Raw genomic sequence first — 27,157 nt, 5'->3', positions numbered from 1 at the left:
TAGCTAAATATCAGGTCAAATCTATGGTTTTATTAATTGTATTTCAGTTATTCACATCGGCAGCAACTATGGCATAGAAAATAAAATCAAAGTCAACTTTGTAAAGATCACCAATGTCAAATAAAATACATTCTAAGCATCTTTGAACAATAGATGAGGATAAACTATGCAGTGAAACTATGCAGACAAACTGTATTGTTCTTCTAAACCTTGCCCTCCTAATACATTCCTTTAGCCAAGCAATGGAAAGATAAACCCATTTACCTAATGGAGCATATAATTTAAATATTTCAGACAGGCATTTAGAGATGTTGCTTCAAATAAATTTAACAGCAATCCTTTCAAATAGTTTGCATGATGAAGAGGATAGCATAGCTCACAACTTATTTTTTTTCCTATAGGAACTCTGAACTATCCAGCCCTTTCAGTTACTTTAAAGTAATACAGCATATACACAGTGATTAATACAACAAAACATTTTTTTCCAAAGCAGATTTAACGTGAAGCTGCAGTTTTCTCTATTGCAGTGCCTTGCAACATTTCTAAAGATGCTAAAATTTCAGGTCTTACTACTGCACCATGCAGTCCTCTGCAATTTTGTAAACAAAATATGTTCAAATTTCTGGGTGCTTAAAGGGATAATGTACCTAATACAGACTGCAGCACTTCATCCAAAGGAAGATACTATCAGCCAATGTCAATATTCTGTCACTTAAGATCGTGATTTTTACCATAAATCATTCTCATTAATACAAAACAGTGTTGTTTCCCCACAAACTTGTATCTAGTGTTTAAAATATTATTAGAATCAAAGCAAGTCCTCACTTGACTTAAATATCAGATCAGGGTTTTTTTTTACATGCTAAGAACCACATTTTGTATTGTGACCTGCCTAAAGCACAACAGTACACAGTAAAAAGCCAAGTAAACGTTGTAAGAATTCTTCCTACCACATACACAAACAAGAGCCTACATTTAAAAAAAAAAAGAGATAGTCTTTGCTACATGCATGCTTGAACTGAACGTTTTAGAGAGTTGTTCAAGTTTTGAAAGCAATAGATTTTAATCATTCACAGCAGTATTGCAGGGAAAATGAAAAGAAAAAAAATATCTAACTTTTGCTCTTAACTTTATAACAGATTTTATATTTGTGAAGAAATAGGTTAGTTCTGTTTGGTCTTTGCTACAAAGAGACTCATCCCCTATGCATGCCACAAATAACCTGAGCAATGACTTCCCTCCATGACAAGAACTGGCCATCATATTGCAGGATTAACACAATGTTGGTTTGTTTAGGAGTTGCTTGTGTGTGTGGTTAGCATATGTAATTTTTTAGCTTTTCGTATACATCAACTCCTCCTTGCGTATCTCACCATAAACTGATGAAGGCTGTTAAACCCTGAAGAGCAATCTTTAGCAAACAAAGAAGACTGGTCTGCAACCGTGATGTACAATCATCCCAAACGTACTACACCCTACGAGAACCTCTCACAGAAAATAGCCTGGCAACCTCACCCATTTCCCCAATCCCACAGCTCTGCTCACCATCTCCTCCGTCTTCTCCTATTCCTCTGTCTTCAACCTATTTTCCTTGCCTCTGCCGGCTTCGCGGTATCACGGGGAGGCGGGTGTACCAAAAAAAAAAAAAAAAAAAAAAAAACCAAACTCTTCAATAAAACAGTCGGCAACCGCTGGGCAGCACATCAACGCGAGCCCCTCGCCCTCCTCCTCTCCCGGCTGCCGTCTCCCGGAGCTCCCCGCCCGCCGCTCCCGCCCCCCCCAGCCCCGCGGGCTCCCGGCCCCGCGCATCCTCGGCGGGGAGCTGCGGGGCTGCGCCAGCCCCCGCCGCCTCCTCACCCCCCGGCATAGCGCCGGACTGCTTTTCCCCTCCCGCCGCCACGTTCCCCGTTACAAAGGGTGCCCAGGACCGTCTATATCGAGGGGGGGAGGACTCTAGAACCCTTTCCCCGCGTTCCCTTATGCTCTGACTGCTTTTGGCACCGTTGTTGCAGCAGCCGGGGGGGGTCCCCGCTGCCCCCCCCCCCCCCCCCCGCCTCAGGGGGAGCCCCGGGGCGAGGCCGCGGGCCCTGCCTCAGGGGAGGCCCGGCGGGGGCGGGCCGCGCCCTCCCCTCAGGCCGCACCGGTGCCGTCTCCTCATTTTTTTTTTAAAATTTTTTTTTTTTAAAGCCGGGCACAGTCGTTCTTCAACATTCATACTTGGGGGAAGAGAGGGAAGGGGATCCGTGCCCCCACCCCCGCCGCCACCACCACCACACGGCGGCCAGCGGAGGGCAGCAGCGACATCGCTCGCTCCCCTCAGCGGTGCCCGCCTGCGGCCGCCTCACGGAGCAGCGGGTTCCTCCTGCGCCGCCAATTTTCCGATTGGACGGTGCCTTCGCGATCGCGCCCAGCAACCACAACCTCATTGGTGCGTTCCCGCCCAGACCCGCCCCTCTGGCTGGCCGCTCGGAAGCCCATTGGCCGGCGGGGCTGTCCGTCCGAGCGGGGCCGGGCGTGTGGCAGGGAAGCCGCTCCCCGCCTGCGGTGCCCCGCTGCTGCTGCGTGGTGACCGAGTGCAGCCGGCCTTACGTGGGATAAACCCAACGGCTTGCGTCCCTAAAGGCTCCGGTTCACGTCCTGCCACCTCCTCCGTCCTTACTTTATGTTCCTCGTTTAATTATTTCTAGCGTCTTTCCCCTCTGCCCGAACTGGATGCCAGAAATGGGGCTGCCTTCCAGTATTGCCCTCATCAGTGCTGTGGGCAAAGGCAGCATCGCTCCCCTGTCTCTCCGAGATATCCCATATTTTAGACTTTAAAGGATTGCATTAGCCCCATTTACCACAGTATTACCCTGAGCAGTGCTGCTGAAGCTTTTATATGTGGTAACAGATACATTATTTTCTAAAGTACTTGCCAAGCTATCTCTATCCCTGCATGCTTTGTTTCCAGATGTATTTTGTTCACATTTTTCGATATTAAAATGTATTTTATTGGGTTGGGATGAGTTAAATCAGGTACATCATGTGATTCTGTAGCAAAATCAGTAATGTGAGCTATCATTTCAGCTACTAAGCCACAAATTTTACAGATTTTACCCATAAAGATCTTACATTACCACCTACACATGTAGATTGTTCTGTCTGGGTCATTGATGTCCCCACCTAAGCAAATAATTTTTGAGAGCTCTAAATTAAAAGATATTTAACCCATTTAAGGTATGCTTTATGGGTTCCACTTAACACATATATTCCAGCACTTAGAAGATGGCACAAAGTTTTGAAACAAATGTCAGAACTATTTCTCTTTTAGTTCTTCAGATTTAGGACATTTGTACGAGCTTTCCACTAAGCATCTTTTTTTGTTTGTTTTTGTAATGCTTTCTAGAGGTTGTGTGCTCACAGCTAGTACCAGTATCTTCACTAAAAGTACTTAAAATGGACGCAGAATCACCACCTCCCTGGGATCAGACTATTCTAGTCTGACAAACAGGAACTATACTCGCATGACCTAAGACAGGGTCTACAAGGGACAACGTTACCTGGGCTGTTTTATTTAGAACAAAAACTAAACGTGGGAAATAGAAAGAAAGATCTGAATGGCTACCAAATCTAGTATGCACAAATCTTTGTACTGTGCTGAAGGCGACGGGCCCTTAGTTCCCGGTGCCGGGCCGCCTGGAACTCCCCCCACACTGTCCCCCCTCAGGCAGCAGCAGGCGCTGTGCCGCGGGGCGGGACCAAGACTCCCTCAGCCCGACCCGCGCCGCCCGGGCCGGCGGAGCCGCTGACAGGAGGCGGTGCCCAGCGGGCACCTGTATGCCAGCACCCCTCAGCGCCCGCCCTGAGCGGCGGAGGAACTATCCAATAGCATCTCGAGGAGGAGAGGTGGGAGACCCGTGCGTCCAATAGCCCTCGGCGGGCGGGGCACCGAGAGCCAATAGAGGCAAGTGTTGTTTTAAACTGGCTGTGCTGCCGGAAGCGGGCAGGTGGGGATGTGCGGGTGGTGGCGGAGCGCGCTGGGTGAGTGCGGAGCTGGGCGGGCGGGCTGCTGACGGCCGGGCTCGCGCTGCCGCCTCGCGCGCGGGGCCCTTCCCGCGCTTCCCTGAGGGGGCTGCCGGGCCGCCAGGTCCTGGCAGGGTCGCCAGGTCCTGGCAGAGTCACCTCGGCCTCGGGCCTCCCCTCTCGCAGCGCCGCCACCGCTGCGCGCTCGACGAGGGGGTCCGTGAGGCAGCGGGGGTTGCCTCAGGTGTCCCCGGGTGGGCAGAGATGTCGTGGGTGCCCGAGCTGCGTTAGCCCCGTGCGGGGGCTCGCGGGCCGCCCGGGGTCTCCGTGCCCGCTGCCGGCTCCCTCAGGCAGTGGCGCAGCGCTCGGTGGTTCCGCACCGAGCCCGGCCCGGTGCCGCGGCGTTCTGCTGCCCCCCCGCCGCTGCGGTCGCGTACCGGGGGGGTGAAGCGGGTCTTGCAATGCCCAGCCGCCGTTTTGTGGGGCCGTGTGAAGAAACAGTCGCACAAACGCACCGCACACTACTGATTTCTCAGTTTGTAGGCATTGAGAGCACTGTGGGCTTCTCTTCTCTGAGGATTTTCTTGCTGATTACCTGAGGTCCTCTGGGGTACGGGAGCCCTGAGGCACCCCGGTTATCAGGGCGCTCTCTGCTGGGTAGCACACAGTTCTTGAAAGGTAAAATGTGTATCAGGAACTGGGCCTTTTTTTTGGTCAAATTTGCTACTTTTTCTGCTAGTTAAGTTGTTTCAGGCTTCCGCTGTAGTTCTTAGCAGCCCTTTCCAGTTTTAAGTGGTTACAGCAATACTGGTTTTACTATCTTAGTTGTCCCTGAAGCAATTTTGCTGTTTTTCAGATAGAATATTTATATGTTCTAACAGGTATATAACATATGTGTGTTAAAGCAGGTAGGCCTAATGTTGGTTTTGCTCTTGTGGGAGCAATTCCAAGCAAATCTGGTGAATCCTGATAGCAATCAGCAAAGCTACGTTTATGGGCATGTGTTTTCAGCGAGCGTGTTAACATTACATTGAATAAATAACTGTTAACAGCACAACTAACAACATCCTGCTTTCCTTGCCTCGCACCTCCTGGAATCAAAGCAATAATTTTGGAAGATCATTATTGTCTTGCAACGTTAATTTTCTATTTGCTATCTTGAAAGAAGCAAACATGCTTTTTCTCAAATAAGGATACTCTTAGTGCTTCTTTCTTCTACTTAACTGTTGGGTTTTGCTTTTTGTTGATTTCTCTTTCCTGCTCCCAAGTCTGTAAGGTGTCTACCACCCCATGACCGTACCACATTTTCTTCAGCGTACATTGTACGCTCAGAGTTGCTGTAGATGAGGTAGGGAGGACGGGATTAAAAACATAAATACGTAATTGATGATTGCAGTTTTTCCATCACAGGAAATTAAGCTTAAAAATCTAAGACCACCCGGACCAGGTCAGATCCAAAGCTTGTATAGACTGGTGTCCTGTCTCTAAGTATCTAGCAGGACATCCCCAGTGAAGAGGACAAGAACAGAGCAAGTATGTACGATTCTTCTGCTAAGTATTTCCTCCAGCAACTTGTAACTTAGACTTTTTGTGAGTAAGGAATGGGAAATGGATTTTCTTGTCCAGAAAGGGTTCCTAGCTGATTCATTACAAAAGGAAACCAAAGAATTGTGGAAGCTAAAAATAATAAATTGTCTTTGCGTAAGAGGAGAAAAGTCTGGAAAGGATTCTGGGTCTGCAGAGATGTGTCAGAGGGGAACGGTTACTATTGAGAAACTGGGGGAAAGGCTGTCCTGTTCCACCCCTTGTAAATGTTCCCAAAGTATAGTGTGCTGGCAGATGTTTACTGTTCTTTGTTTCTCCTGGGAGCTGTGCAGTGGACTTAACCTAGTAAAATGCCGGAGGAAGAAAACCGGAAGCCAAAAATAAAAATTAGTTTAAATCTTACCTCATCGGACTTGGCAATGGCATGCCCCTTATGTGTTATTTTCTGTTTTCATAAGTGTTCTAGTTTGCATTGCTGCCTCGTGAAGTGAAAACTCTTCACCTTGGTAAGGTTACAAACGTTAGTTTAGTTGTGAATTGTCTTTATACTGAACAACTGGAAAGGTGACAGAATATAGATCCATCTCTTCCCTCTCATATTCACGTAACTTTCAGAAAGGTACAACAGTAAATTAAAAGCATGCTTTCAAGGATGAAATATGTTCTGGAACAGGTCCTCTGAGTCTTAGGAGGAAATCCCACCTAATACCTGTATATGGTGTTGTTTTACCCAACAGTTCCACATATATGCACTTCTGAACTCCTATATATTTCATGTTGAGAAGCTACAATTAAAATCACTGAAAGGAGTCATCACCTGTACCCTCTGGGAAGTTTCAGATGGAAATACAAGTCTTGAAATGTTAGGCCTCTCCATTTACTTATAAGAATATTGCTGTTCCTGAAAAATCTAACTTGTTTCAGGTTTCAGAGCTCTGATTTAGTTAAAACTGTTTTCTTTTGTGTGTGCTATTTCTTCTCTGGATTGCTTCGTGTACGGCTTTTTTTTTTTTGTCAAAATTCATCTTCCCTGTTCAGTCCTTCTCTGTAAGTCATTGGGCTCTGTCCCGTCGCTTTTGAAGCGGTTGTAAGCTCATGATTAATGTGATTAATATGACACACAGGAGTGTGTTAGACAATGGAAGTGCAAAATGAAACCAGTAAAATGCTTTAAAATACAAAATAGCTGTGATGCTTTCATGGGTGGGAGGTAAAAAAAAAAAAAAAAAAAGTAGGTTCCTTTTAATGTAATCAAACGCCTCTTAATTTGAATCTTTATTTTGAAGTTCGGTATAAAAATCTCATTCTAGTACTGAAAGAATATGCATTCAGTCTTACTCTTTTATGGACATTTGAGGGATATAGTCCTCAGTTGCCTTTAAACAAATGCAAAAGCAGTAGTAAAGTAATTTTAGATGTCGGAGTTATTGTTGTGGTACATAAAACAATCATAATCCAGTGATTAATGATCTTGAGCTGTCTTTTAGACTCACCTAAAGAACAGTTTTAGGTCAGTTGAGAAGCAATTGAGATTGCTGTGGTAACTGGCAGATGTTATTTATGATGCTTCATTTGCAAAAACAAAATATGTAGCAAATGGCTTCATTTTTCAAAGACTGCTACTGGGAGACCGTAAGGGTAAAATGGTTTTATGCCAAATTGTGAACTGATTGCTTCTAATCAACCAGATGATGGTAGAACGCTATGAAAGGAGCAAACAATCTATCATGTTTTGTTCTCTTGATAGTGCTTCTAAACACTACTGTGTACTGGCAGGTATCCACTCAGGCTTTTAACAGATTATTAAAGCTAGTAAAACAATACGTGTATGGTCTAACTGAGTACAGTAGCACGGAATAAGTGTTAGTAACTTTAATGTCATTTTGAAATCAGCAGTGCCATTTGGAGCAGAACACTTAATTACAGGATGTTTGTAACTCTTGTCAAGCTGGCTTGTGTGTATTAGGCATAAGTTAGATAGCAGACTAAAAACATATTACAGAAATAGGAGATTGTTGCCGTCATTTCACGCTTGATAACTGTCAGTCTATTGACTAGGAATAATAAAGCTAGTTTTTATAGAAGCACATTATCTGGAGTGCAGTAAGTTTTTGCTGTCTCTACCTTATGATAAACTTTTTTTCCATTCTATAGAGCTTGTTATATTGGACAGGATGCATATTCTGACTTGAATTGTCTTCAGAAAGAAAACCAGAAAGTATTTGTTGTGCCATAACCTAGCCTTTTTTAGTTGAACTCTTTAATTAACAGGAAAAAAACCTGCTAAACCTCCTCTGCATATCTAAGGATAATTCTGAAAGTGCACTTTCTGCTGAAATAAAGCTAGAAAGTCAACTTTTGATCAAGCTTTGGACCTGCCATGGGATAAAGTTGCATGTGTGGAAGCCAGTGCTGACCTAAGCTTTTTAAATCCTGTTCCTCTCCTTGATATGTGAGAGACTGTCCTGAATGATCAGAAGGCTGAGCTGAGCACGTCTGCTTTGTAAAGCAGCTCTGTGCAATAGGCTTATCTCGCGCCTGTGGTTGCAGCACCCTCTTTTATGTGAGTGTAGACTTGAAAGAACGACACCTGTATGAAGACTTTTGATTAAATGTTTCTCTTCTCATCTCTATTGCTGCTCTGTCTACTGTAACTAACAATAGAAGTGCTTTATTTTACAGTCTAAGCTTCATGTAAGGTAAAAGACTAATGAGGTAATTGGAGTGATATCAAAAAACCTAAAAGAATGAAAGTTGAGTAACTGAGGTGAGACTACAGTAAGAAAGCTAGTCGCTGAAATCTTGTGTTCAACTACTTAGTCAAAGAAGGATTTTTGAAGACTGTGCTTTTCTTCTTGAATGAAAAGTGATTTTTCAAGAGAATTTTTTTAATAATGCAGAGCAATGAAAAGCACACAGTGGTAATCCAGAACAATCTTCCCACTCCATATGAATTGTGGTATAAAATTATATTATTTCTTCAGAAGCCTATTATTTTCTCTATGGCAGAATGAGTGAGACCTCAGTCTATTAATTACCATTATGTCGTTAGTGAAACAATGGTTCTTTAGAAAACTCTTCCTTAAAGAAAGTTTTATATTCTGTCAAAAGCTTAAAGAAGCGAAACAAAACCCAAAGCTAATGTAGTTCATAAGTCAAAGGATGGTTGTTCAGCTTCCATCTTGAATTCGTGTTGTTTTTGTGTTGATGACGATAATATACTGAAACTAGTTTTTCAGTAAGCATGGACAATAGTCAGTATTCTGTCTTGTAGCTCTCTGCAGAAGCAAGCATTAAAATTTCTCAGTGCAATCTGATGTCTACTTTAGGACAGTCTCAACCTTGTGTTACATGTTTGCAGCAGGGTTTTCTGTTTGAAGGAAAATAAAATGGAGCAGTAGTGACATAATCTTTGTAAAGATGCTCTCTTAGAAGCATTTTAGTTATGAAGGAAGTTGATCAAACACAGAACAATATGTGGCTTCTCAGTTAACCTGCTGCCCTTCTCGGTTTCAGCAGGAAGCAGTGTGTGTGTGTGGCTGTGTAGCAGGCATGGGTATCATGCTGCTAAACAGCAGCAGGGCACAGAGATCCAGGCCAATCTGCATTGTGTCTTCTCTTGTCTTGAAAGGAGCTGTGGCCCTGCAGTCAGGCACTGGGGTAACACTTGTCAAGTTTTTCTGTCTTTCTCAGCTCTGTCCTAAAATGTTGTAGCTATTCCTTCATTACCTGGTTGTCCGAAATGTGGATATTTAGCATTATCTAAGGTTTTTCCCTAAATTGTACAAAACTGTGGAGTGACTTAGGTTCAGACTGGAAGGAGATAAAGGAGTTTCCTTATATTAGATTTTCTTTTTGTTATGCCTCAGCAGACAGCCTCTCTGGTTCTTTTCCTCTCAGTGTTTGTTAATTATCTCGTTTTGGCATATCTAAATTTAGGTCTGACTTAAAATACTTTATTACTTAATATATTAAGCTAATATCCAACCCTGGGTATAAAAATGTGGCAGGTGTTGCAAATCCAATGTCAACTTTGGTCAAAGAAGATACTGAAACACATTATTTGCCTCCTTTGCCAAATTAAATATCACTGCTGTAGTAAGGGGTAGCTGTGCTTTTTAGCTGGCATAAAAATTTGAGTTAAAAAAAAGCTTGGATTGTTTGTACATGACCTACAAACATTTATTCTTGTTTCAAGGCCAGTAGGTGGAGCCCAAGGTAAATAATAATTTTGATATTTGTAGTTATTAAAAGCACAAATGAATATTATTGAACTGTAATAACACCAAGCAGGGTTGATAAGGTGAGAGACAGATGCTTCTGCCAGAGCAGTAATACCAAAGGATAATGATGGGTTCTAGAAAGGTTTTCAAAGTGTTGAGAAAATGTTTGTCTCTCCAGAGAATTGTGATGTTTTTTTAAAAATAAAAAAAAAAATAAAAAAAAAAAGCTGCCAGAAGAGTTTGTGAGCAACAGTTTTTATGTAAGCCTTTTGTTGTCTGGTAGCTTTGCAGAATCAACTGGGATCTCCTTTGAGCTGTGTTTCTGAAATAGCATGGCAAAGCTTAATAAAAAAAAAAAAATCCTGTTCAGTGTCTGTATGACCTATGCAATAAGTTATGTAAACAATAATCTCTGAGATCTGCACAATTCAGGAAAGGCAGGTGACTATCCTTGATGGTAGGTTGGCCTAAAGTATGTTTTATTTACAGCTTCGGGAGTGTCTTTGATCAGGCCTTTTCAGCTTCTGCAACAGTTGCTTATTTTCATTATAGTGAAAGTATTTTGCCTTACTTAAGACCTGAAAAAAGGACTGGTACTTTATTGTTAATGAGCAGATAATTACGTGAGTCTTATGTATTGCTAATGCTCTAGGTTTTGTCAATATTTTCCTGATTGTTGTTTCCTTAGTACAATTCTGAATTATCCAAGAATCACGTTTAAACAATAGATTTTTTTAAAAAAAAAAAGTAGAAAAACTGTTTATTGAAACAAACGCACTTTTGAAGTCCTGTTTTATCTATTTTTATTGAAAGCTATTAGTGTGAACATTGCAATCTTTAAGCTTCAGCATAGAGGCAAGGTTCTCTTTTTATAATTTGCAGTGTAATATATGATCTTTATTTTCTTTGTAGGCTGTTACAGAATGACCTTGCACTGAGCATTTGTAGAAGAAACAAGACTAATCATCATTCTTCAATGTGCATCCTGCTGTTCAAATTTGACCCCCGACCAGTTTCAAAAAATGCTTACAGGTAAAGATTGTATAAAAAATTACGGAAACAGGTGTGTTTTAACCATTTCTTCTTGTAGCTTGTGTTTGAATTGTAGATTCAAAAGTCAGTATTAGGTATTCAGTTATGCTTGGGTAATGTCAAACTTTGTGACTTCCTTCATTGGAGTACTTACTGTTACCCTTTGAGAACCCTTTGTTTTGCAAATATCAGAAGGTTTGGGCTGTAGTCACAGACCTCTTGATGATGGTCTATGATGTTGTGTAGGATGCAGCCTTTAAAAATTGTAATCCAGAGTTTCAAAGTCCTGCCTTCTGTTGTATCCTTTAAACTAAGGGAAGTCATCCTTATTGGAGAAGGACAGTTGTAGCAATAAGGTTTAGGAAAAGATGCAATTTCTTCTTGTAGTTTAGAAATTTCTAGTGCTTTTGTGTTGAAGCCAATAATTTGAATTTGGTCTGGAAAGTGCAAGGTAGCCAGTGGAGCAGAAGTATTAGTTATTAGTCCGCTCCATGTGCTAATTTTTCTTCTTTGTTTATATATACTGTGCAGTTCTGACATACCAATCAGTGGTCCACTTCTGTAAGCAAATAGACTAGCACATTGAGTCCAAAAGATGTTAAAGATGAGACCATATTGCTTGTGTAGTTTCTGGTTGACCTTGCTTCCTCCCGACAACAATACCTTCTTCACTGCATTGTTCACTGCTCTGTTCAGTATTAAATCATGGCTACTCACCACACCATATTGCACTTTGGTTATGACAGAACCAGCTTGTGAATAGGCACAACTGCATTCAAAAATACAGATAGGTGTGGTCAAGATATCCACATAGTTACTTGTCTGTGAGTTTGCTTTTGGGAAAAGTGATACTCGAAGATTTTCAGTTGCTGTTTGTCTTAAAATTAAATATTTTTCAAAAAATGCTCAGTTTGAAAACTGTGGGATTTGAAATCCTGTATCAATGTAAAACAAGTTAGTACTGCAAATTTGGAAGCGAAGAGCTGTTAGTAAATGTCCTAGCAACCCCCCTCTATGTCCCCCACAAATCTGGCTGCAGTTAAAATTTTAGCTAATAAACTATATAATTGTATGACACCTTTAGCTGAAAGCTTAAGTCAAAACAAGTATTCGTGCTTCCAGGTAAGTTTGTATTTTTTTTTTTTACTGGTTACACTGATGTCATCCAGTGAGTTTCACTAACATTAAATTTCCCCTAACAATTTTGTCCCATTACAGGCCTTAATCTTTAAAGCTTATATCCAACATTAGTGTCTTCGAGCACATTCAGTAGATAACAGAAAGAGTACTTCAGGCTAATAAGAAGACTGTCACATTCTATTTTCTGCATTTTTGCATACTGTATAGGTTCCATATTACTTTGTGACGCACAAGTATCAGTATTCTTCCAGAAACTTCCAGAATTAGTATGCTCTGCGCTTTTCATTTACTTGTTTTTTCTGCCCTTTTGTATTGAGCAGAGGATGCCATTCTATAGAAAGAAAGGATTGAGAACCAAAGCTTCAGTTGTCCATAGCGTGCATTCCTTTCTGTCTGGAATCTGCCTGAAAAGGGTTTGTTTGATGTAAATGGTACTGAACTAATATATCAATTTATTTGCTATGACTTTCTTTGTATTGCTAGTTAGCAAAAAAAAAAAAAAAAAAAAATCAATTTAATGCCTCTGGGGAAAATCCTTTGGATTTAAATTATGGTTGCTTGCCAAGTGAATTTTCTATTTTATTTAAAAGTAAAATTCTCAGTAGTTTGCTTAAAACTTTAGCCTTTGAGTCAAGTTGCATTGAGTTTGAAATTTTGAGTCATAGCAGGAAACAAATTGCTATCAGCGTCAAAACAGGAAAACATTGTGTTGGCCCAAATTCAGGTATTTAGTAGTCTTTGGTTTCTAGAACAGTATATTGGCCGCTTTTTGTGAGTACCTAATTAAGCAAAAAGCTTACAGATCACCTTTTTAATACATTTATGAATCTGTCTTCCTGTACACTTGAAACTTGATTTTCTAGCCTTTGTGCTCTCTATAGGCCTATCTGTAGTGAAGTTTAGTGTTGTGACAGATGTTTTACTGTAGTCTATTATTATTGTCAAAGGTAACATGCTGCCATTATACTGTTTCAGACTACACTGTGTGCATCTTAGGAGTAAAATACATTTCAAGCTTCAAAGCTATAATCAGTCTTTTTATGGAACTGAATTATATTGTAGGAAATTGCTTTAATGGAGTGATTTCTTATGTTTTCATCTCTACCTCAACATTTAAGTAAATCTTAATAAATAAATTCTGATACAGTTGAATTATTTCAGCTATAAAAACATGTAAGTCTTTTCTAATTTATTAGATAATGAGGGTCACTTAATAGTATTTCTTTTCAGTATGATTAAGTTCCATAAAATACAAAATGAAGATGTTTTGAATAAGCAATCCTGTGTACTAAACTTTTGCTGAACTTTGGAATCTGTGGCTTTGAGATGGGGAATATTCTAACACTGGGAAACTTTCACTTTCTCTTGCTATTTAGGTCCTATAAACAAACTGTTCTCACGTTTGGGGTTATTGAAGGCAAAAATCCAATTGGAGCTTCAGGAAGTAAGAACTGATACAGTTCAAACTAAGGTAGAGATGTTTAAGTGAAATCTGGGGAAATAAGGCGCTTGCTGTAAAGGGAGGATATTAAGCAAGATGATAGCTTTAAACTAGCTGAAAAATGTGTAGATCAAAGACTGGAATCGGGTGGAAGAGGGAAGAAATAATGCCGGACTGAATTGAATGTTGTTATGACTATTTGGCATTGGAAAGATAAAACATACATACTCTGCTTTCCAAAAGGTGCTGTCTTTGGGCAAAATACTAAGTATCTGCCCAACAGGAAGGATGGCACTGAAGTACCAGCCGCCTTTTCTCTATAGCTGGTTACAACTGTTTCTGCAGCATCACCAGTGTGCATCTGAGAACTCATGATCATGTTGCACAACTTTATATTAATGAAGAGTTTGCAGGAAAAGTCTAAACCTGTGAAAAATGTCAGTACCTTTGAATGCTGAATAAAGAAATCGATTCTTGTGCTGTGGCTTGAAAACTAGTGAAAAGCGTATGGTTCAGTTTACAGTAGCAAACTTGGCTTCTGCTGCATAAATGTAATTGACGTGCAAGTGTTAAGAGGAACTGATAGTGAAGAAGATGCAGACGTTATAGGAAACTAGTTAAGGAAATCTGCATGTTTCTGAAAGATGGCATTTTGTTAAAATTAAATATTAAGTAAAGTGGCTGGAAAGAATGGAGAACATTAGGGGAACAAATCACACACACATTCTTCAGATAGGCTTCCTCTAAACCTGGGGGTTACATTTAGATTTTCTTTTTTAAGCTGTAACTTTGCATACTGAAGTGTGTTGATTAAGATTAAATTAACATCTTAACACTTGCAAGGCAAGAGATTGCTTTTAATTCTGTTCTTTGAAAATATCTGACTCATTCATGCAACAAGATTGTCTTGAGACCTTTCACAAGTCTGAGAGAAGGCTGTGGTCAGCTGTGATTCAACTTTATCAGAGTGATAAAGGTGAGATGGTAAGGTAAAGATAGTTTCATACTTAGAATGAGCTAATGCTGTGGCAAGGATTAGCTCCTGTCTGTACTGTGGAGTTGCTATTTCTAAATAATAGTATCTCACTACTCTTGTGTTCTACAGACTTATTCTAGCAGCTAATAGAGATGAATTTTACAACAGACCATCCAAATCTGCAGATTTTTGGGACAGCAGCAGTGATATCCTTAGTGGTATGTAACTTTATTGTACTTCTTGTTTTAAGTAGTTTTGATACAGTTTATAAGGGAATTAGGGCCTGGGTTTTTGTTATGGTGGGGTGGGTGGGTTGCCTTGCTAAGAAATATGCATCTCCCTTATACTTCTGGGGAAAACGTGTCATGAGTTTGAAAGAAGAACACAAGAACACACATGAGTTTGAAAGAAGAACACAAATTTGAATTTGTTTTAATATCATGTGGCTTTTTCCTTCCCAGTTTTATGTTCTTTAACTGATTGCAGTCCAAGCAGTGCAATGGAAATATATTAAATTAATTTGTCCCTCAGAATTTGGCTTTGTCAGATACACTGAAATACTTATGTAAAAATAGATGGAATTTTTCTACAGACTCACCGTTTCTAATACTGACTTGAAATCGTTAAACCAAACCTGAAGGAAATACTTTTTTTTTTCCAGCTTCTTATCAGTTAGCGATTTATAGGCTACAGAATAGTTTGTTATTAATCCATCGGCTTATTAGATTTCTGTGTACGGTCATTTTAACAAAATGCTGTCAGTTGTCTGGTTTTCCTTTGTAGGGAATCTCAGATTTTTAAGTATGATCAATATTTCTCCCTTTTCTCAAACAGAAATGAAGCTCTAGAAGACAAAGCATTTTTTGCGTCCAAGTTTTTGACTTTGCAAACACTGTTTGCTGATGTTGTGTGTTATTATCATTGGCAGGGAGGCCTGTGAGGATAAATTACTCCCACTGCACTGCAGAACTGAAGTTCTGGCTGACATTCCAATTTCATGCCAGACATTCTGGATGCTGCTTCCCCTGCTACACAGCAGTTTAAAAGAGAACAACTAAATAAAATTATCCTGAAAACTGAAGGGCCCTGATTTTTTTGTCTTTTATACCTTTTTCAGCTGTGGCTGTATTTGGCGTAAGAAACTAGTTCTCCATATTCTCCATTCGGTGGGTTTATCTCTGGAGAGCCTGTTAATACATCCTGAGTTAATAATGCAATCTCAAATAAAAGCATCAATTTGGACCAAAAAACAATAAAAATCAAATTTAATTCTTCGTGACTTAATGAAAGATTTTATAAGCTTGAAAACAATGTAGGAAAACAGTAATTGCATATGTTTATCATTGGGCATTTGTTGGTATGTTTTTTCCCTTGTCGTGCCTTTCAGTTAAGGTAGAGAACATTAATAAAGTATTGTGAGAAACTGTGACATAGCTAAAACTTGATATTGAAGTTTTGGCTACTAAAGAAAGGAAGGAGTTTCTGAATAAGGATCCAAAACTTGTTGTATTTTAATGGAAGTACTATTATGACATGATTCAGAATTAAAACATTTCCAACAGCAAGCATGATATATCAAACCAGCTTTTTTTCCATTAAACACCTGCTGTTTAACATGAGCTTGCTGCAAATAGGTAGTGTTTTTCTTAACTACTTCTGTGCAAAGAGGTGTGGATGTAGGCTTCATTTTTGCAGCACCAGATCTTCCTTCCTCCCCTGCAAAATTACTGTTACCCGAGTACAGAATTTTTAGTTACCTAATTTACTCTAAATTATTCTGGTTACTTCTAATGTTAAACTTGCAAACAACATTAATCTTCCGAGACATGATTTTGAAGTAAGAAATTCTGAGTCTACTTAGTTTTACATGGATTTTATAGCTTAAAATTTTGCTTTTACACTTAATTTACTTATTCTCTCTCATCTATTATTTCAGCAACAAGGAAAATAATTCTTAGCCCACAGTTGGGGATGGGTGAAGTAAATGGGCTTACTTTACCTGTAGTAGTCCAGAAAGACAGTTTTATACCTACTGCATTTTATACAGCCTGATCAAGACTCTGGATTTGCATTAAGAAATTTGTAAATAACACAGATTTTTGAAAATGAATGTAATCTAACTCATACTTATTTTACTAGGTCTGGATATGGAGGAAGGAAAAGAAGGTGGGACGTGGCTGGGGATCAGTAAGAAAGGCAAGATGGCAGCCCTGACAAACTATATGCAGCCAAAGACAGACAAAAATGCAAAAGGAAGAGGTATGAAGGAAATAGAAAAAAGCATACAAGCAAATCCTAGTGTCCCAATTAAATCAAGTTACAATATTAATTTCAAGTTACATTACATTAACATTTTCAAGTTAAATCAAGTTACAATTTTAATTTTACGATGATAATTTTTGTAATTATTATTACAATATTAATTTTAACCATTTTATTAAGCTATAAAGTGATATGTGCTTTGAATAGGATTTATGAACAAGCTGGAGTCCCTGTGCAGGGAACTTGACTTGGATAATGATATTCTAATCAAGCAGGCAAAAAATAAAACAAGATTAAGTGGAAACGTTCAGATAAGAAATACAACGCCAACTGTCTTCTCTTAAAATGATTATTCTAATTAACAGTTGGAACAACTAGACAAGGGTGAAGCTAGATTTAGATTACACTAGGCTTTTTAAATGTGTGTGCTCTTCAGATAAGAGCTAAGTTAGGGAAACAATGCAACTTGCATTATGGTAGATGCTAGTCTAAAAGATTCCTTCTCACACGATGAATTGGAGTGGCAGAATTAAAAGGAGAACCTCCTCTGGGAGAGCTCTTTTAAAAGTAAGAATAGTTCTGCTTCTAACTGCTATATGATAGTGCAATGGCAAAACATCATGTTACATAGAGAAACGAATGAACCATGTCATCTATATTTTATTTTAATGTCATATATAAAATGAAGTTATGGTAAAGAGGCGAGAAGAAGGGCACATCCAGCGGAGAAGAGTTAGTAAATATGAACTCTGTAGAAACAAGCAGTTTACTGAGTTCTTCAGAATAGATGTCAAGCTCTTAATTTGAATGTGGTACGATGCTGTAAGGCTTTTAAAGGTGTTTAGATGTTTTTGGTTTATTTCCCCACTGTTGTATTCTCTTGGTGGCAGAAATATTGTATATTGCTACTGGTTTTACCAAGTCTGACAGAGAAGTGAGTTTACATGTTCAAGTTGCTCCATGTACTTCTTTCTTAGGTGCTCTTGTAACTAACTTCTTGACTTCAGATATGGACAGTTACTCTTACTTGAAGAAAGTTTCAGTAGAAGGACATCTTTACAATGGATTTAACTTAATAGCAGCTGACTTCAAGTAAGTCTACAAACATCATGGTTCAAATTTCAAAGGAGAAAGATAATAATACAAATACTTGTTAGCACATAAGTGTAACAATATAGAATCTTGTTACAAGCTAAGGCAAGAGCTCTTTCTCTTGCTAGTAGGCAGGTAAGAGCCTATTGTTACTCCTGTCATAATTCCCTTTTTAATCTTTTAAATACTGGAGGTACATCTTGTATACTAATCATCGCTGCAAAATGTTTTAATTCTTTTTCCTAATGGCCCATAATTAGTCTTTCCCCTGAAGGCTGTGTGTGCCTTCTTTGAGAAGGCAAAACCTTGGCTCCATAATTTCTCTGAAATGTAGATGCTTCTGTTTAATTATAAAACTCCTTATCCTCCCTCCATGATTTTTCAACTGTCAAACTCTTAATCAAAGATTTGGTTTGTACTTATGCCTACAGTATGCTGTAGGTTTCCTGACTTGTAAATAAATAAAGAACAAACAAAAATACTATATTAGAAAATGCCAACGAATCTTATCGAAAAATTTGGACTTGACGGTGCATTGCTTTTCCACACAGTTGTTTCTGAACAGCTACCATAACCTCAAGTTCTTGGCTGGTGAGCCATAGTGACTTACGAGAGAGATCAGAGTTTCAGCATTAGAGCTGGAGAAAAAGCTGGCAGCAAACAAGTGTGTTAAGCATCAGAGTTCTGGAGAATGTTATTCAGAACCTGGGAAGCTGGTCAGCTCAGCGGAATATACTTGACAGAAGCTGGTTATCAATTAAATACATGAGGAATGGGTAGGTTGTGAGTGCTAGAAATGCTGGCAATGTGGAAAAATGTTAGAATATAATGAGAGGGAGAATAAATGGGGAAATAGTTCAGTCTTTAGCAAAAAAGAGATGCATCTGGGCCTATTACTTGTCCATGGAAAAGAAGTTCAAAGCTGCTCTTAGTTGTCCTTAGGGTGAACAGGGGCAGCTCTGGCAAGTGGAGAAAAAAAAAAAAAAAACACAGATTAAGACGGTAATGACTGAATGTCTCTTGAAGAGTATTGTCTATTGCGGTTATGTGAAAACAGCCTGATGATGCATATCTGTAAATTAAAAAGACCCTTTCTGTGTCCTGTCATATGGCTGCAAGTGGACCTAAAATTTGCTTCTGCCAGATGGAATGGTCCATAGTGGTGAGCCTCTTAGGATGCAACAGTCATACAAAAGAGCTGATGGCAAAACGTTATTTGTTGTGACGAGTTATCCATTTTTAAGCCCCTATCAGTACCTAAGTGTCCAGTTATTTAAAGCATGAGGACTTTCTTCTTTTCAGTAAGCCTGCCTGCTTTCTGTGCAGCCGTTCTGAATTATATTACTGTTGTGTTTAAAAATGATAATGTTAACATTTGACAATGGTAATGATAAAGTTTTTCAGAGTAGGAGAGTAATATCATGCATCAATTAATCCCTGGGCTGTGGTATCATAGTAGTAACAGTGGGGAAAAAAACATCTTGTGGTGTTTGAAGGCTGCATGAAATTAGCACGTAATCAAATATAGAAGCTGGTGGTTTTTCAAGGGGAAATTCTTGTTTGTTTTTCAGTACCACCAAAGGAGATGTAATTTGCTACTATGGAAACAAAGGAGAGCCAGAACCCATTTTCCTAAATCCTGGTAGGTTTGCTTCAGAAGAGTCTGATTATGACTTTCTGTTACTTTAACGAAATCAGAATATAGCTGTATTGCTCTAGTAATTTGGCTATATAAGCATTGTCTTCACTAACTTTCTTTGTATTCTTTAAAAATGTCCTTCAAGTCATTTAAATATTTGCTAATACATGTCAGTAAAGAATTAATATTTCATAAAAAGCTTCTATCCATATCAGCGTGCTCACTTCCACTGCAATTACTGGCATGTTACTTAAATAATTATGATTGAAGGACAGAGGTCTGTCTTGAGGAATGGGATTTTTAAAGATTTGTGGGTTTGACCCTAACTTTTTTTTACCTTGCGGTGTTAAGAGCATGGTGGCATTGTGCTCACCTAGCGACAGTTGGCTTTAAAACAAATTTTCATCCTTATCAGGTAAACTGATTTAAAATATTTAAAATCTAGTCCTTTGCTAGTCAGTTACATAGAATAATACTCCAGAATTCATTACCAAATAAGACAATTTAAGTACTGAATATTAGCACAGAAGAATGCTTAAGCACAGCCAAATGTGATGTTGCTTGCCCTGGGCTTTATAGTATGTATGTAGATTATATGTAGCTAGTAGTCCACAGCCATTGGACTTTAACATTTGATTATTGTTTTTAATTCTTATCATATAACCTCCTTATTACAGATTTCATTAATTTCATGACAAGTAAAGCTTGGAGGGTTGGAGTTCCTTTGTAGAAATGAACAATATCGTTATTGAGAGTTACTTTGTGCTTAGATTGTGTAATACCTTGAAGTTTCTATTACTGTTATGATGTGGGCAGGGAAGCTTTGCTATTTCACACCACAGTGTATGCTGTGTTAATAAGTGTTGAAAATCACAAATTCATCCAATTTTAGTAAATGTAAAGTAGTGATGCTCTTGGGTGTTTTTTCTATTAAAACTGTCAGAAGTAGTGGTCCAGAACAGTTGCTGAGAAAAGGTTATTTTCATTAAGAGTGACACACATAGACAACTAATTTGTTTGTGTCTATTTTATTTTTTGTATGCATGTACAGGAATATATGGATTGAGTAATTCTTTGTTGGATACACCATGGAAGAAACTTCAGTATGGGAAGCAGCTTTTCACAGAAGTGATCAAGAGAAGTCAAGACCTTGCCAGAGAAGACTTGGTACAGGAGCTTCTTGCAGTGATGAATAATCAAGAGCCGTAAGAAAACAATATTGAGTTTGTTCAAAATGCAATGTGACCAGTGTAGAAGCTGCATAGAAACTATCTTGAGTGTAAAAAGAAAAAAAACTTTTCCCTTGTATTAATTGACTTATATCTGGGGACTGAAGGGCAAAATTTCATCTCTCCAGAGACTGAATTTTAAGTGTTTACAACAGAAACAGTAAACGCTACAGTTACTGTCTTGCTGCTCGTAGACCACACGCAGACTTCTCTGAGCTGTTTTCCCTTAAAAATTGCATTTCTTATTAAGGATAATGAGTGCAAGACAAAGGATGTGTATGTTGCTTGCCATGGGGTTTGTGGAGGCTTACTGTAGTTTCAGGTTCTTGCTACATACTACACCCTTTTATACATGAGCCTGTTTGTGTTAATATCTGCTAGCTACTCTGTGTTGTTACCCTGAGTAGACATCGAAGGCAAAGGAACAAACTGTTTTCAAATAGAACTAATTGTCTTCCTCAAAAGTGCTATTTTAAGCTAAATAGGGGAAGGAACTAAGGGAGTATTTGCATAGTGTAGCTTTAGGCCTCTGGTCAAGGATGTTCCTAAGAGATGAGTTTGAGAATCTGAGTAAGGTTCCTGCATTCACTATTGGCTCAACAGTAAACCTGAGCCTCTAAGTTAGGTATCTAGAAGCAAATGAAGTTGATAACATTTGAATGTCCAGACATGAAACTGGGTAAAGGAGGTGCTGTGGTCTAAATCTGCATCCTTGCTCACTGTCCAGTAACTTGCATGTCTAGCCTTCCTTTGACCTATCTAGAAGGAGACTTGTGTTGAAGTCAAGCTGATTCTGTTATATAGACCTAGTGTCCTAACCTTAAACTGATTTTTATGCAAACACGCATTTGTGGAATTTTTAGCAATTTGGAGTAAATGTTTACTTATAAACTTAGACATCTGAGCAATGAGTAGTAATTGTGAAGTCTGCTAAATGATCTTAATTACTTTATTTGATATCACATCAAGTGATTTTTCCAAAAATTGTTAGCCTGTACCTTTCACTGGTTTAAAAAAGTCTAAGATACAATGCAGTCAAAATAGTCTTCCCTTATTGTTCAACACTTCAGTACGATCTTACCTGAAATCATCTTAATAGAGAATGGAAATACTTATGGAAATCAATATTTGAGATGAAGTCTGTAATCTTTCCAAAGCACATGTTGGGAATGATTTTTTTAATAAATTTGAACATATTTATATGCAATAGCTTTGAACATTTGTAAAATACCTTATTGCTTGTTTTTTATGATCACTGTTACAGAAATTAAGTGGTTGACTTACTCTTAGAATTCTGTTCCTTCCTCCTAGATGCAGGTTTTTGTCCCTCGCCTCCATTCTCCTGCATTACCCCCGGCTTTGACTGTTGTCAGAGATGTATTGCAACTCCTGTCCTTAAAACTGTTTTGGGCCAATAAGCTCGAGACTGGGCTTAGTATACGAGAACTGCTAGTGGTGGAGTATGAGATGGAAGCTGTCAGTTCTCACAGGCTGAAGTCCCATGCTGTACGTGTTCTCCATTGCATCATGGAATGCTCCAGCCACATGCCCACTACAGGAGTGAGAAGAGCTTAGTTCTCTCTTCATACTGGAATTGCACCTATTCTTGCTTTTCCCTCACACGGACACCCCCAGCTCCTCTTTTCCACCAGAACAAAGAAAATGAGCCCAATTTGGTGTAAAAGCCATGATGAATTGCTTAGTCTCCTCTGCGGAGTGGGACGAGCTCTGAAAATGGGGTTGAATTGATCCGTGTGTTTTGTTCTGCCTTCTTCCCCTGTACAGCTGATTAGGCTGTTAAATTTAGCCAGAGAATACTGGGTCTCACTTTAAGAGAATACGTACAAGTGGGTCTGTGCTAGGAGGCACAAGTGTGATATTCTTCAAGATGGAAGAGGCTTAAAAATCAAACAAACCTGTTGCAGTGATAGTTAAAATGAACTGCAATTTAATTGGGATCTTTAGTTATTGAAATAGGAAGCTGTAGTTGTGGCTAGTATCAGAATATTCTGTTGATGTGAATGGAAAGTCAGGGATATGGGGTTGCTGCAGTAACCTTTTGTGGCCTTAGCAACTCTTCTGTGGGATGCAGGTACTTGTTCGGTTACAATAAACAAAGCTTGATAGTCTTTCAAGTTAAGTTACTAAGTATCTTTCAGTCTTCGATAGGATTATGTATCAAGAGATTATACACAAGATCACGTTTGCATTCTGCTGCATCTTCACAAATTTTAACGTAAGAGTTCTCATAGGTATCTTCCAGGTATTCCATACAAAAGAAAAAGAAGCAGAGAGGTCTCTATTCAACACAAAGAACTCCGAAGTCTCAGTGGAAAATGCATGTTTGTGACAAGCCTCAAATTGCTTGATCATTAATGTCTTAATTGAGACCTTAGGGGAAACTAAAATACACAAAGACAATGAAAGAATAACAAAGAAAATGAAAAACTTCTCAAGATATGAAAAATATTTAAGTGAGACAAAAGTTCTAGACTTCAGAAATCTTTTGGAAGGAGCTGACAAGCTGTTCTATATTTTTCTATTCACATAATTTCAAACACAGTTCACACTTTTCTCCTTTTTGATCTTACTTTTATTTGCCAGCCACACAGTCAACACGCGTCTTAGTGCAAGAGAGGTGAATGCATGGGAGAATTAAAATAGATATCTATATTTTGTACTACTTTACAACTTTTTCAGTCAATTACCTGACCCTGCGATTGAAGACCAAGGGAAGGAGTACATACGTCCTATATTGAACAAGTATGCAGCTGTATGTGTTCGTTGCCCAGGTTATGGAACAAGGTAAAATTTCGTAATCCAATATAGATGTGTACTGAATCACAGCATATCAAATCGAAATTATGCTGTCATCAATTTTAACTACGTAGTGACTGCTTCAAACTTATTCAGATATTAAGTGTAATTTAGTAAAGTACTTTTTTGCACAATATTCTGATCTCTTAAATATGCTACTGATCAGCACTTTAAGTACATGTTATGATTCATTGTTGGTGGGAATGAAGTTATGAAGACACAACTTCAGTTTGTCCAAAAGAAGATAATGCAGTTCTTCTAAATGGGAGAATTTTACCATCCAGTTTCTTTTTGCTAACATTTTTGAAGTTAAAGTTTACTCGTTTCCATTATTCTGCATGCTATATAGCAGCCCTTCCTACCATATGGTCCTCCCTTTTTTCATATTTCTTTCACTGCTTTTCTCTCGTATCATCTCAAATCTACACAATTAGTCTAAGCTGCAAGTGTTGTGAAGTCATACCCAAACTGCAACAACATTTCACACTTCCCCAGGCAGCTTGTTGTCAGCTACCTTTGTCATCTGGGATTGTCCTGTTTCAGGGAATGCTAGCATCTTCTAACTGCCAATTGAGTATTGTCAGACTGAGTTCCTGGCTCCCCAGTGTAGTAACAGATCTGACCACCTCTAGTTTTGATCTTAACAAAACATGAAAAGCTTCAAAATCATTTTTTAGCATAAAAATAAAATGATCTACGCTTGAGCAATTTCAGAACCTATTTCTCTTCCAAGAGACAGAATGGTGTCATCTGTGCAGCTAAGCAAGTCAGAGGTTTCTTCAGGCATATCATTGTTCTATCCAGCTGCCATTTTCACACAATGAAGAACTATTAATCTTCTTGAAAGGATATGTATTTCCACTTCCCCTAACTGGTGCTTCAGTTTCTACTGGGTTTCTTACTTCTACTCAGACAGTCTACAGAAGCTGCAAGAAGAAGAATAGTATAATGTCTTGCATTTAATTCTCAGAGGGACAAAATCAAAGGTCAACCCAGTTTCTGCTTGTAGGGAATCCCTGCTCTAAGACTACCAATGACTTTTTCAGATTCTCTGGCTTAGTCAGCCATTGCATTTCAACTGTATAGATGTAAAGTGATAATCAGAGCGCTCATTTCAGTATGTATTTTAAGCTGGTATTTCTGATGGCAAAAACTGAGTCTCTGTAAAAGGAATGTCAAGAACATTTAAATATGGAATAATGAAGACTTCAAATGCTAAAGAAGCATTTTCATACACTTGTACCACAGGTTGTAGTACAACTGTTTCAAAGGAAACAGGATTATTTCTGGGATACCTCTTGAAATACTGACGTTTTTCTTGTGAATTAACACTATATTTCAAGTCTTCCCTGCTGCTATAATTGTATGCTCACTTATCTTTCCCTTAGTAACACTGCTTAGTGATTAGAGATTGTTAATTAGGCCTCATAGTGTTCTTCTGAGGAAGTTGAGCACTTCATATGAGCGAACAGCTGTGAAATGATTTGGAAGACCACCACATCATGGTGGTGGGGTAACTCATGCTTCCAGTCAGCAGTCTCCCTGGCTGGGTACCGCAGTGTCCACAGAGAAATGTTGTCAGCGTACATGAAAAAAATCTGCTGACAGAGTGGTACAGATGCATGAATGGAATCTGCTTTTCATGAAAACTAATTTCCTCTTCAGAAGGTTCCTACAGAAAGAAGAGCTTTTGTGATCATAACAATGTGACGGTAACAATGATTTTTGAATTGTAATGGACAATTCATTTGGAAGGAAAGAATGAAGGAGTACTGTTGATATGAGTAAGAAAAACTTACACTACTTCTGACTCACACATACTTGGCACCTCAGGAAAAAAACGTCTTTTTTAATCATGCTTGTCAGCTGCTGCAGCTGCAACAGGCAATCAGAGCAATGGAATGAAGGAAGAAGGGTCTGAAAATGACTATTTGAACTTGTCAGGGTGAATTCTGACCTGCTTGTGTGGTGATGATGTGGTCAAGAGAAAAATGAATTAAAACCTTTGGGGGTGGGGGATGGGACCCTACAAATTTACAGAATGTGTATAAGGCTTAACCTTCTACATTTGTTGTTTCAGGACTAACACGGTTGTTCTCATTGATTCAGAAGGACATGTTACTTTCACAGAGCGCAACCTGGTCAATGCAGATGTCAGCCAGTGGGAAACAAGCACCTATGAATTTGAACTGCACACGTAACAACTTTCCATTTGAATGCATTGTAATAAAAGCAATGAGAGAACAAGCTGTTAAGCTCCAGTAAATGTTTTCTGCCAGCCTCCAGAAGCCAAAAATAGCAAGAAAAACAAAAGTTTATTTAAACTGGTAGCATACCATATTAAAGTCACAAATCCTTTGCATAAAACCAAGTTTCTTAGTATTCTTATATTAAGTAGCAACTTATTTAAAAATCTGTTTCTGATTGTGTGGTGTTCTATTCTAGCTTCGAAGCTTAAAAAAATTACAAAAACCAATGGAAAGTACCAACGTAATACTTCTGGGTATGATCCAGTGTCTTGCTTGCATACCATTAATTTATTTTGATTTCAGTTGGCGCTGAAAATGCATGCAGCTTCTTGGAGAATCTGGCTTAAGCTAACTTTTCCAATCTAAATTCTGTTTAAAACTTAAGTTTTATTTGCACATAGAGTATAAAAGAAATCAGCTACAGTTCCATTTCTGTTCACAGATACTTCTAATTTCTTTGTGGGCAAATACAACCTTATTGTATGATGCCTGAAACCAATGTCTGGAAGTCATAGAACATACGTGCAGAAGGGATCATGAGGCTTATATCACCTGCCTCCAGGGCAAGGCTGTCTTTGCCCAAGACGCCAATGATTTGCTTTTTTCTCTTTTTTAGGATTTGTTAAATACTAAACATGCTTTCTGTTCAGAGAAGGGGAAACATTTGCTGCTTTTATTGTTCTTACCAAACTTTGCTTTCCCTTCAACATAAAATTTTAAGATTGTATAGCTGATACCAATGTGCATTAAATAAATCTTTGTAGCATTATGTGCGTTAGTAACATCTAAACTTTTCAGCAGTGCTGTGGTGCACTGTTCTGCCCGGGGAAGGCAGAGCAGGGGGGGATTCTTTTTGGTTTCTTATAAAGAGTACAGCAATCTTAATTCTTAATGGATCTTAATTCTAAAACTTGATTTGAGAGTAGCAAAGTGTTTGAACTTCTTCTACAGTTCTATTCATTGGAAACTTGTTTAAAAAAAAAAAAAGGCAAGCTGACTTGTTTATCTTTGAAAGGAATAAAATTATCTGTATGGTGACATTTTGTTTCCTGATAGTCTAATTAGCAGTATTGTTTTCTTCCCCAGCAGGCAGGTAAGGAGTTTGCAAACAGAAACTGAGTATGAGGTTTACTTATATCATCTATTTTGTACATGTGCAATTTTGCCTTCACTTCTTTATTGGTGTAATATGTCAAAACTTGGAATGACTGCTCATATTTTTTAGTAAAATAGCTCTGTTGTAAGAGTGTTACTGCAGTTTTATATTGCTGAAGAAGTTGGATATTAAGATGTGCTTTGTGTTTCCTAACAGCTGTGAATTAAAAAGCTATTTAAATGCATGGTTTTCAATTATTCAGTGCCAGTGGTAGGTGATGGAAGGATTCTAGCTAATATGAAGATATATTAAAATCTTAAGTCATTTTGCTGCTATTGGTGTTCTGATTTTATTTACTTTGAACACTGAATATTAAGTTAATAATGGATCACTGATATTTTTCCTTCTATATGC

The 27,157-nt window shown here is 38.8% G+C and overlaps 2 protein-coding genes across 14 annotated transcripts in view; one reads left to right on the top strand and one right to left on the bottom strand.

The window, feature by feature from the left end:
• ARVCF (ARVCF delta catenin family member) overlaps nt 1-2,362 on the bottom strand; it is a 268,720-nt gene extending 266,358 nt beyond the window's left edge. For 2 of the 10 annotated variants that reach the window (XM_066979118.1, XM_066979119.1), the window contains exon 1: nt 1,546-1,711. The gene's annotated coding sequence lies outside the window, so the exon portion shown is untranslated. Of the gene's footprint in view, nt 1-1,545; nt 1,718-2,217 lie in introns of those variants that run through there. The other 8 variants (XM_066979122.1, XM_066979120.1, XM_048063871.2 and 5 more) reach the window with 7 other exon arrangements.
• A 1,568-nt stretch (nt 2,363-3,930) lies between these two features.
• Nucleotides 3,931-26,987, top strand: TANGO2 (transport and golgi organization 2 homolog). Of its 4 annotated transcripts, none has more exons than XM_048063912.1 (9): nt 3,931-4,020; nt 10,683-10,802; nt 14,489-14,577; nt 16,499-16,618; nt 17,599-17,713; nt 19,285-19,355; nt 20,404-20,557; nt 23,282-23,386; nt 25,479-26,987. In XM_048063912.1, the coding sequence occupies exons 2-9, from the start codon at nt 10,747-10,749 to the stop codon at nt 25,597-25,599; spliced, it is 831 nt and encodes a 276-aa protein (XP_047919869.1). In that variant the 5' UTR covers nt 3,931-4,020; nt 10,683-10,746; the 3' UTR covers nt 25,600-26,987. The 4 variants fall into 4 exon arrangements, with proteins under 4 accessions (XP_047919869.1, XP_047919871.1, XP_013028973.1 ...); XM_013173519.2 differs by lacking the exon at nt 3,931-4,020 and adding an exon at nt 13,319-13,413; XM_048063914.1 differs by lacking the exon at nt 23,282-23,386.
• The last annotated feature ends 170 nt before the right edge of the window (nt 26,988-27,157 follow it).

This window comes from Anser cygnoides, chromosome 17 (genome assembly GCF_040182565.1).
Source record: "Anser cygnoides isolate HZ-2024a breed goose chromosome 17, Taihu_goose_T2T_genome, whole genome shotgun sequence".
Lineage (NCBI taxonomy): Eukaryota > Metazoa > Chordata > Aves > Anseriformes > Anatidae > Anser > Anser cygnoides.
The sequence above is the reverse complement of the archived record's forward strand: the minus strand, read 5'-3'. Positions and strand labels throughout refer to the sequence as shown.

What these genes read in the sequence shown, in the direction of transcription:
- TANGO2 (XM_048063912.1), top strand. Translation starts at nt 10,747, where the DNA reads ATGTGCATCCTGCTGTTCAAATTTGACCCCCGACCAGTTTCAAAAAAT. An exon ending in TTAATAGCAGCTGACTTCAA is followed by an intron (nt 17,714 to 19,284) that starts GTAAGTCTACAA and finishes TTTGTTTTTCAG; the next exon opens with TACCACCAAAGGAGATGTAA. An exon ending in GTGATGAATAATCAAGAGCC is followed by an intron (nt 20,558 to 23,281) that starts GTAAGAAAACAA and finishes CAACTTTTTCAG; the next exon opens with TCAATTACCTGACCCTGCGA.